General features: G+C 35.0%; 1 protein-coding gene across 3 annotated transcripts; it reads left to right on the top strand.

The window, feature by feature from the left end:
* The first annotated feature begins 1,095 nt into the window (after positions 1 to 1,095).
* Cyp4aa1 (Probable cytochrome P450 4aa1) lies at positions 1,096 to 8,406 on the top strand. 3 transcript variants are annotated; one of them, XM_077401499.1, is made up of 8 exons: positions 1,096 to 1,272; positions 2,150 to 2,331; positions 4,338 to 4,506; positions 4,730 to 5,107; positions 5,864 to 5,930; positions 6,332 to 6,861; positions 7,217 to 7,396; positions 7,601 to 8,406. In XM_077401499.1, exons 3-8 carry the CDS (start codon positions 4,359 to 4,361, stop codon positions 7,786 to 7,788), a joined length of 1,491 nt encoding a protein of 496 aa, XP_077257625.1. In that variant the 5' UTR covers positions 1,096 to 1,272; positions 2,150 to 2,331; positions 4,338 to 4,358; the 3' UTR covers positions 7,789 to 8,406. The 3 variants fall into 3 exon arrangements, with proteins under 3 accessions (XP_077257625.1, XP_077257624.1, XP_077257626.1); XM_077401498.1 differs by lacking the exon at positions 2,150 to 2,331 and having other exon boundaries at positions 1,099 to 1,272; XM_077401500.1 differs by lacking the exons at positions 1,096 to 1,272; positions 2,150 to 2,331 and adding an exon at positions 2,369 to 4,188.
* The last annotated feature ends 2,040 nt before the right edge of the window (positions 8,407 to 10,446 follow it).

The raw sequence follows: 10,446 nt of genomic DNA, 5'->3' as shown, positions 1-10,446 counted from the left end.
GACGCACTTCTTGGCATCGGGAATTTAAGGGAAAAACTAACATACAGATAAACTATTACTTATCTAATCGATAATGTGATTCGTGCTGAACATGTTCATATAACTATTATGACGTTTTAATACTTACATAATACCAAAAATCAGCAGTTTGACGTTCGCTACCACTAAGGTGTGTCACCTAGGACTAGGAATGCCCTTCGGGAGCCACTGAAACGTCTGAAACGCGCGAGTCGCCCCATTCACTGTCGGTAATTTAAGTACAAAACATTAAAAAAAAAATGTTTGTGCAATAATCAACAGTAAAAAATGCTCTTTAATTTGCTTGTAATCTTTTTAATATTTGACGAAAACTTTATTTATTACAAATATAAATGTACCGTCGGTGCCGGAAACTAGGACAGTGCCTCTGTAACTGGGCCGTTTACCTTATTCAGAAAAATCATATTACACATAAAGTCAATATTTCTAAACGTTAATTTAATGTTCCTTGCTTACTGGGATATATCTGATTATATCTCAGATATATTTTACTGTGTGGGCTATTAAGGCAAACTTGATATTTTTCTATTCTCACGTCGAGATGTCAAAAAGAATTGGTTGTCGAATGAAACGTTTAGTGCAGGTTTCGAGATATATTCGACATGCACTTGCATCCAATTTAAAACGTCGAGTTGCAGACGCCTGCACGTCTACGAACGCACACGTCGACGTACCCGGAAAATCGAATGAACGTCAATCTTATGCGAATGGGTGAGAAGCGCCACGCCGCGCCGCGTCAAAAATGAAGTGCGTGGCTGCGACCGAATTGAATTATGCATCGCGTGCACGATTTGTGGAAGTGATCGGCATTCGTTTCGCCTTGAGGTCGTTTCCTTGAGTTTTCCGCCTCGCCCTACGACGGCCGTGAACAGAAGGATGCACGTAAAGCATCCTCTTTGGCGATCCTCTTCGTCTCGCCTCGCTTCGCCCCCCAGAGGCCGGCCTGGGACACCCGGGCCACTCGCGAGGCACGCCTGCACGCGCGCATCACGCGATACGTGATCGGGGCATTAATTGCCGATTTTAGCGGCGAGATGGGCTACGGGCTTAGCTATGAGACAACCCGATCTCCCATCTCCCCGTACATATAAACTACCGGCGAGCAGGTGACAAGGTTTAGTCAGTTGATCGTTTCAACCGCGAATGTAGATCCCTCGTTGCGCGGGTGCCTTCTGACAGCGGTGACCAGGCCCCGTAAGGGGCTATGACGGTTTTACGGTGTTGCTTCAGCAGGTGAGGGTGCCATGCGTTGCGCGTCGGGCGTTTACCGATCTATCGTCGTGTTATTTAATTGATAGAAATCGGCGAACGGCACGCGCGGGACCGAACCGAAGATTGATTCCATACACGCGCCGTTTTGTAATACACACATACTGCGTAGAATCGAAGCCTCTCTTCTCGAATCAAGAATGATCGCGACGCCACGATATTCCATAATAGCGGTAATTCGCGATGTTTTGTCAATTCCGAATAATTTTATATTTTTGCTGAAATATAGAAGTTTATCGAGCTAACAGCGAAAAAAGCGATAAATACCACCGAGCAGAAAGAAGTAACCCACGCAGTACACATGTCCAAAATCAGGACATAAGACGTCTTAAAGCTGTTTCAAAGATGTTTTTAAGACGTCTTATGTGTCCCGATTTTAGACATGGTGTTGTCTGGGAACTAATTCTAAAAGTAACTAGTTTCATCGCGAGTCATCTATCGTGTAATTTAAATATCGTATGCAATGTGTTACAAACACGAAGGTTAGAGAAATAGACATAAATTATTAGAGCGACGGCGACGGATACAAGGACTTATCAATGTTGAAATCGCTTTTTCGAACAAATTGAAAGGATAAAGAAATAAACGTAAATTGTCTAACGACAACTATGAAGAACTTGTCGATTTTAACGTTGGTTTCTCGAAAGAATTAACATCTGCAAGAATTGCGAGAGGATGAAAAAAGAAAGAGAAGGAGAGACAATGTGTTAACTTATTGAAAAAAAATACTTTAAATATATTATCAAATATCAGGACATAAATATACGCCGAGAAGGAAATATGGGCGGCGTATGAGGCGAAGAGACTATTGGTTATACGCATTTTATGTATTTTTCGGTAGAGAGGGAAGTGTTGCATCTACGTGATCCTATAAGTACGCAGACACCGTACAAAAATGAATGCGAGTTGGTTGATCGATGTCATATTGATAACTTTCACTTAACTACATCGTATGATTTTTACGTGTGCAAGTGTGCATCAAATTTTGAAGCATCATATTTCTACTACAACTTTCTCCAAACTGTAAGTGGCTACTTCCTCGTAAAATAACTCGACCAAACTTTTCTCCGTGCAAGGTAAACGAGTGAGAAGATAAAAGACTGAATCAAAGTGCTGTTCCTACATAAGTCTGTTTGTATATTTTTAACAACAAAAAAACGTTGTTTTTACATATTTATTTATCTTATAACAATGAACAAACCCCCAAGACAACCCTGATAACCATAATAAATTTTGAAATTTCCATTGCGTCACAATTTAAATTAAAATTAGCTTTATATTCACGTTACATAAACATTTATAAACATTCAACAGTTTAAGTCAACAGTTTAAGCGTTTAAATGCAGGTTTTAATAAATTAACAAGTATATTGGATGAGCTTCTCGGTTAATATTCCCGGTTTATTCTTGTTGTGAAACTTATTGTTATGCGATCCGTATGCGCGATTATCCGCGACACACTCTACTTGCATGATTCGATCACGCCAATTAAAGGTATCTTATTCTGAATTGTTAATGTGAGGAAGTAAACGTCCCTCGCGGAATTTGGCGGGCGAACTAATACTATCTGCAATAATACGACGCCATATGATTGAATGTATGTGTTAGACAAATGTTATGTAGCGAGGCCATGATATCGCGCGATTCAACACTAATGCGCAAGGTAACAAATTCACAATTGGGAAGTTACTGAATCTAAATAACTATTATTTCGTAACGACGGACAATGAAATAAATTAAACACTAATAAGTAAATGAAAATTAACCGATATGTGAGTAATCATAAATAAATAGAAATGCCTTATTCGGTCAAGCTGGATCTTTAGGCCTAATAATATTTTTGATTACTTGTCGGTTTTAAAACAGTCAATCAATTTAATAATATTGATGCTAATAAGCACCTTTTAGAACATTGCAAAGGGCACTAAATTGAGCACTATTCTGTAGAAAAAATCCATTATTTTTATTAGCATGTACATGGTAAAAAGTAAAAAAAATATATCTTTATGAAATATCTTTATGAAACTTATAAAAATGCATCTCATAAAAAAAATAAAAAAAATTTGATAGGAACGGCTATGAAAAGGCGCTTTTTTAGGAATTCTTTGAAGGGACAGATACAGTTATTAATGTTAAAATATATTAATAGTTTTTGGAAGCACATTGATAATTGTAAATTCAGATTTTTTATCATTTCGAAAACATGCTAGTGAGCTGTGCAACTAGCTAAATGCATATATTTTTGCATTTGCATGCTATTAAAAATGCTGAATTCTACAGAATAGTGTTCAATTTGTTTTTAAAGTTTTATTCACATGTTGCAAAATAACAGCTACCTATTTGATATATATATTGCATAATATCTCATTAATCAGATGTAGAATGTATTTTACATCCCACGTGAGTAATGTAGAGGGTTAAAGAGGATACGTTTTATGTCGGGAAAGAAGATTTGAAATCGACAAGGTGCGCAGAAACCGGATACTATCTGCATCTTATCTTTCTTCTCTATTTTATGTTATTTTACATTCGTGGTGTTTTGTATTCATGACATATTCATGATGCATGTTCATCGTGTAAGAATTGCCGGTTAAATTTTATTGCTCACTCGCATTATGTATCGTTTGATGAATCACTGTATAGATAAGTGAAGAATTTGTCTCTTTATCTTTTCATTCTCGGTTTTATCGAAAGCAATTAGCATAACACGGAAATATTGATTCAAAAGGATATTCTTTTGCGTTAAAAATAGTGGATTAAAGCATTGCAGAAACGCATCGAGAAACGCAAATATATCTGCGTCGCAGTTGAAGCAGATACATTCACAAATTATTCCGTTTATCCCTCATTTGCACATCCTTTTAGCACATTTGGTCTATTTGTAAGTATCTAAGCCTCTAAGCAAACGATATAATTTTATTGCAACGTCCTTGTCATTTCGAATAATATGTTGCGGGAATAATATTGTTGCTGAATTTATTATCCATGATATGATGATACTGACGTGAAAATTACATTTCTTGTAATCAGTTGAATCGTACATCGGAAGAAATGTGGACTTACCTCGCCTTTGTAGTTGTTATCTACATTATATACGCGTTGAAGAATTACATCAGAATCCTCAAATTTATCTTCACTCTCAATGGACCGAAAACAGTGCCCATTCTTGGCAACGCAAACGCTGTTCTCGAAGGAAATCGTGAGTGATTCAGTATTACTAAAACTTTTGAAATTGCTGTATGCTGTTAATTAATCGTCAACTAATCAAAATCGCTGTATGTCTTATCCAGCCATCTGAATTATATATTGTTCTCATATCGTAAACGTTGCAACGACCCGCAAATAAAATGAGTTTTAAGTTATCCTATTGAAAGACAGTAAATGTATATTTGTATAGTATGTAAAAGATTTTAATTTCTTAGTGATGCAAAGGATGACAAATGAGGCGCAGAGTTACGGTCGCGTTTTTCGAATATGGTTGACACTTCTGCCGTACGTTGTGCTCGTCGAGCCGAATGACATCCAAATGGTGCTCAGCAGCATGAAGCACACGCGGAAGATATTTTTCTACAAGCTGCTCGATAACTTTTTGGGCAAAGGTCTAGTTACGCGGGATGTCGACAAGTGGAAGGTACATCGGAGAATCTTGCAACCGGCCTTCCATCGCCACGTACTCGAGAGATTCGCTGGAACGTTCAGCGAGTGCGCCGATCGCTTAGTCGACAAGCTGCTCGAGAAGGACGGGAAAGATATAAACGTCACCGTGTTCGTCAATAACTCGGTCTATGATATACTGATCGGTACGTGATGTAAATTGCTTGTACATACACGAGGATAGATTTTAATGGTCACAAACTGAAAAACTTGGGTTTTATTATCTAAGAATTTCATCTTCGTACGATTACTCAAAAAAACGCTTACTTAGTTAAAAGTAGAAAATTCTTCTGCGTTTTATTTGTAAAATACTTGGAACGATGTATAGCATAGAAATGCTAATTGGCACTTACTTATTAGAATTAATTAATATTTCCAGCCTTTTCCCACTTTCGAAAAGAAGTGTATTTGACTTGCAAAACGAGTTAAAAGTCGAGTTAAAAGACCTTGTCGATTATATTTATATCTTTTGTTTTATAAATTGCAAACATGGAGTAAAGAAAAATTGATAACTGTGCGATAGTATACAAATTAGGATGTATGGTCCAATGCAATAATGAAAATGAGTGCATCACGCAATGAAAGTGTAAAACGCTTTCACTGATGGTATGCCGCGTAGAAATCGACGCGTACCTTAAATGGTGTATGCTAAAATACTTCATATTTTCATAAACACGGCGAATTAGCATGAGAATCCACGTCGAGACTTGTCAAAGTAGTAGCCTATAGTAGCGCGCATTCGTATATACTATGCCTTTGTTGATCTTCAGTATTTGCATAACGTTAATACGCCTTTAAAGAGATTAAACGCTCTTTCTCTCATAATCATACGTTTCGACATCTCGAAGGCAGCGGTACTTATCCCAAATATTAGCCACCTGACATAATAACGCTCACTTCAGAGACGATTCTGGGCACATCGGCGAGTCAAAGAAGCAACGACAGTGAAGACGACACGCCATTCAGAAAGTAAGTACAATCCAAAACGATACCAAACAGTAGTCGACCTCATTAGCAAACTTTGTTATCTCAAATTCCAAAATATTTAAAAAATAGAAAATTGTGTTTTAAAAATTGTAATAAAAACTACCATGTTTTATACTCTATAAATTATTCTAATAAATTATTTTTTATTGATATTTTAATCTTTACAAAATTATTTATATCTGAATTAAATTAAACTTGGCTCTTCAAAACTTCTTAACTTGTGCCATCGGTGACTTTGTAATTATCAATACATTAAGTAGTTTTACATTAAAAATTTTCCTGCCGAAGAATGATGCGTTTGCTCTTCATTTCCTTTCTAGAAAACTATGTATACTGCAACGGATATAACGGTAATTACTAACATCGATGTATCTTGGGAACAGGGGCCAAGTTATGGTGCCGTATAGATTTGCACGACCGTGGTTGCTAATCGACTGGATTTACCGATTGACAGCAGCTGGGAAATCGGAGGAACAACAGCAGAAGGATCTGTTCGACTTTTGCTTCCAAAAAATGAAGGAGAAGCGCGAGTTCCTGCAAAAGAACGGTTCCCTTATCACTGACAGCACGCCTAGAAAGACATCCCTGCTTGAGTACATGGTCGAGATCAATGAAAAGAATCCTCGGTTCACTGAGCGAGATATTATCGAGGAATGTTGCACTTTCATGCTGGCAGGCCAGGACTCGGTCGGCACCGCTACCGCGATGACGCTTTTCCTTCTGGCGAATAATCCCAAATGGCAGGAAAGATGCGTCGCGGAATTGAATGAGATTTTTGGCGACGACAGAAGATCACCAACCATGCAAGATCTCAAAGAGATGAAATGTTTGGACATGTGTATCAAGGAATCTCTGAGGTTGTATCCTAGCGTGCCGCTTTTCGCCAGGACACTCGGGGAGGACGTGAGATTAGGTGAGATCTAAAGAGAAAAAACTTCCACGATAATTATTTTATTCGATCCTGTGAATACCATTCAGTTTTACACACAATTTCTTTATAATTGTATTACTTAGTTATTTATATGTAATTACTTTTTAGTTAGAATAAACTAAAAATTTTTTTAATATTGTTTTTTAATATCGGATAATACGTCTTCAACGTGAATATTCAGTAGAATGTAGATAAAAGAACATCCGCGTCAGTAAAGATATTCATCATATAAATATATAAAAAAAATTGCTCTCAATCATTCTCGGAATAATTGCAAAATAAAAACGTTTAAATTAAAAATTATATAACGTTAAAATTATAACTTTTTGTCATGCAGGAAAGCATGTAATACCAGCTGGTTGTGGCGTGTTTATAGCGCCATATTGTACGCACCGCTTGCCTCATCATTTTCCTGATCCCCACGATTTTAAACCGGACCGTTTTAGCCCTGAAAACTCCGAGAGAAGACATCCCTACGCTTACATACCATTTAGCGCCGGACCTCGCAATTGCATCGGTGAGAAGAACAAATATAAATCAGTCCGATATATAAGAAAAAAAAAGAAAAATTCGAAAAAAGGAAAATAAAGATATTTTAGATTTGTTTACGTTCTTAAATAAAGGCACTAAAAGCTTCTTCAATATTACACAAGATAGATTTAACTTTTTTTTTAAAGAAAAATACCGTGTGACATATCGTCTCTTTTCCGTACCTTTTTAGGAAACAAATTCGCTACACTCGAGATGAAATCGGTCATCAGCGCCATTCTAAAGAAGTGTCGATTAGAGCCGATTCTTGGCAAAGAGAAGGTGATAGCCAAATTTCGAATGACGGTCAGAGCACACGGTGGACTTTGGGTCAAAGTGAGAGCGCGTGATAAGCAATATGAATCGAAACAATTGAATTAATTAACTATTTCCGGTCTTACGAACTACAAATAGCGATTATAATAATGATATTTCAAAGATTAATAATAATTTAATGGAAACAAAAAGTAACTATAACTATAACTATATTTCTATACTTTAATATAGAAATTTCAACACTTACATCCTGTTGAGGCTCAATTGCTCTTTTTTCCTTGACTGATTATTAATTTTATGAGCCTATTGACACATATAAATATAACTGTGTTACTTCAGCGTTGAAGAAAAACGAAATTTGTCAATGCATTTAGCGTTTCTAGCATAGAAATACTTTGATAGCGCGGTTTAAATAAGTCATATAAGAATCCTTTTTCTGTATAAGCAAAAAATGAAAAGAAAACATTGCAAACACTATGTTACAAATCATAAAAATCGCTTTTCGACTATCATTGTTCTAAATTGTTGGAACGAATAAGTTTACAGATGACTGAAACTACGAGAATATCATATCATTAAATTAATCTTTTTTTTAGTGTTTGTTAACTCTTTTAAATAGATATAGATGTAAACATTAAGAAATGCGACAAACATGTGTACCAACATGTAAAACTTTGCAGCAAACATCTTAAAATTGCGTTAAATAAAAAGTACGTATAATTATGTATATGTACAATTACAAAAAAATCCCGTTTCTCTATAAAAGAAAAATCATTTTGTTTTTAATATTTTTTATACGTTAATATTTTTACATGTTAAGAGTAACTTACAAGGGGACTTACAAGGACTTGGGGTTACCGACCCATACAGCACATAATATCATTCGAATGTTCTATACTTGTTCTGTAAATATACGTACCGTATATAATATACTTCAAACATTTCTATAACATCTCTAGTAGTATATTATTTCTCAGAAATTCTCAGGACGTAGGGGAGACCGGGGCGAAGTCGTCATTGCAATTATCTCGAAATCTGTATGTTGTGTGAATTCGCCATTAATACTGTAAACGCGGCTTATAGTGCCCACGTGACCAACGGAGTTTAGTGAGGTTATGTGCCATGTTGTGATTCTTATGGAGGTAAACGTGTTTTCGGAGGTTAAAAGTAAAATTTTTTGCGTGTCAAAAATTTGTAATATCTTAAATATTATAAAAATAATATATATATAAATATTATATATTAAATAGTGTCTCCGAATCTCTCTCAAAGTAAGTGATTCTAAAGAGTAATGCATGCTGAAAATGAATCCAGTGAAGTTTTTTTATTTTCATTAATTTTTAATATTTTATGAACGACTAAACTTGAAACTTGTGTCCGGGGCGAAGTCGTCACCAAGCCATATCATGGAGGCTTCCGAAGAAAATCAAAGTCAAAGAAGCAGCAATGGTCGGATTCCGGCAATGACTTGGATAATATGTGCTGAGTGTGCTCAGAGATGACAGAATAGAGCTGACGAGAAACGTGCAAGCGTAGGGCACATAAGTGTGTGCGCTTTTCTTGTAATTATTTTGTAATTATCTTGTAATTATTCGCCATCGTGTTTTTAATTAATGTTTTTATTTTTCTATCAAAAAATAATTAATAAAATGTATTCTATCATTTTTCATGATCTGAATTATGAATTTTCATTTAAAATTTAGTCCCAAAATGAAGCGACGACTACGCCCCGGCAATTTTGACATTTCAATTTTTGCACCTTTGTCGTTTTCACTTTATACCTGTTGAACAAAGCGACGTAGACCAAAAATGTCCGTATAAATTTTATAACTAAGGGTTCACTTTTTACAACAATATACCACATTTTACTAAAATTATTTGTTTTGTTGTCAAAAATCAGCACCGAAAAAATAGTAGCGACTTCGCCCCGGTCTCCTCTACTTGTAATATCTCACAGTAGTATATTATTTGTAAATTCAAAAATCCAACCTAAGTGGTATTTTTATTGGTTACATGTCTAAACATCCCGGACATAATATCCTAGCTGTAATATCCCTGAGACTAAATATACCGTGACAGTATACCGCATGACAAAATATCCCTTGGCAATATATCTCATGACAAAATATCCCAAAAATGCAGAAATCTAATCAATTTTAAACTTATGCACAAAAACTTATAATTTAGTAGAGCAATAACAGTTACATACATAAATACACATTAATCATTGAAATACAAATATAAATACACATTAATCATTCATTATTCATTAATGTTATATATAATATTCTCAAACAATAATTTAATTATAATTATATTGCATAATCTTAAATCTTACCTTGTTAAAAACTTCATTACCAAAGAGTTCGCCATACTCCAAAGTAAAGTCTTACAATTAGTGTAACAAAATTCAAATAGTTAGTATCTAAATAGAGAGAATCGTGTATGCACTCAATCACGAGAAAATCCATTATCTACTAGTCTTCAAATATTAGCAGAAAAAATCCTCTGATGACAACAAATATAAAAATTCGAGGTAAAGTTTGCATTAAAAATATAAACTGGTTTGTTCACTTCCAAAAACTTTGCTATTATAATTTATTATGTGTGATAGATATATTTAGATTAAATATATTAATTAATCCTTTTAGAGTCTAATCTTTTTTGTGTGTGAGAAGAACATATATAATTTAATTATTTTTTAAAATGTTAGAGATTGCTGAATATGAATATAAAATTTACCAAAATTTATTTTGTTGTTAT

The sequence above is a fragment of the Temnothorax americanus genome, unplaced genomic scaffold (genome assembly GCF_048541705.1).
Source record: "Temnothorax americanus isolate GAGA-0224 unplaced genomic scaffold, ASM4854170v1 Scaffold145, whole genome shotgun sequence".
Taxonomy (NCBI): domain Eukaryota; kingdom Metazoa; phylum Arthropoda; class Insecta; order Hymenoptera; family Formicidae; genus Temnothorax; species Temnothorax americanus.
This window is presented reverse-complemented; position numbering and strand designations above follow the sequence as displayed.

Coding starts and splice junctions, on each gene's coding strand:
- Cyp4aa1 (XM_077401499.1), top strand. CDS start 4,359: ATGTGGACTTACCTCGCCTTTGTAGTTGTTATCTACATTATATACGCG. Junction 4,507..4,729: donor CGCTGTTCTCGAAGGAAATC/GTGAGTGATTCA, acceptor TTAATTTCTTAG/TGATGCAAAGGATGACAAAT. Junction 5,108..5,863: donor GGTCTATGATATACTGATCG/GTACGTGATGTA, acceptor CGCTCACTTCAG/AGACGATTCTGGGCACATCG.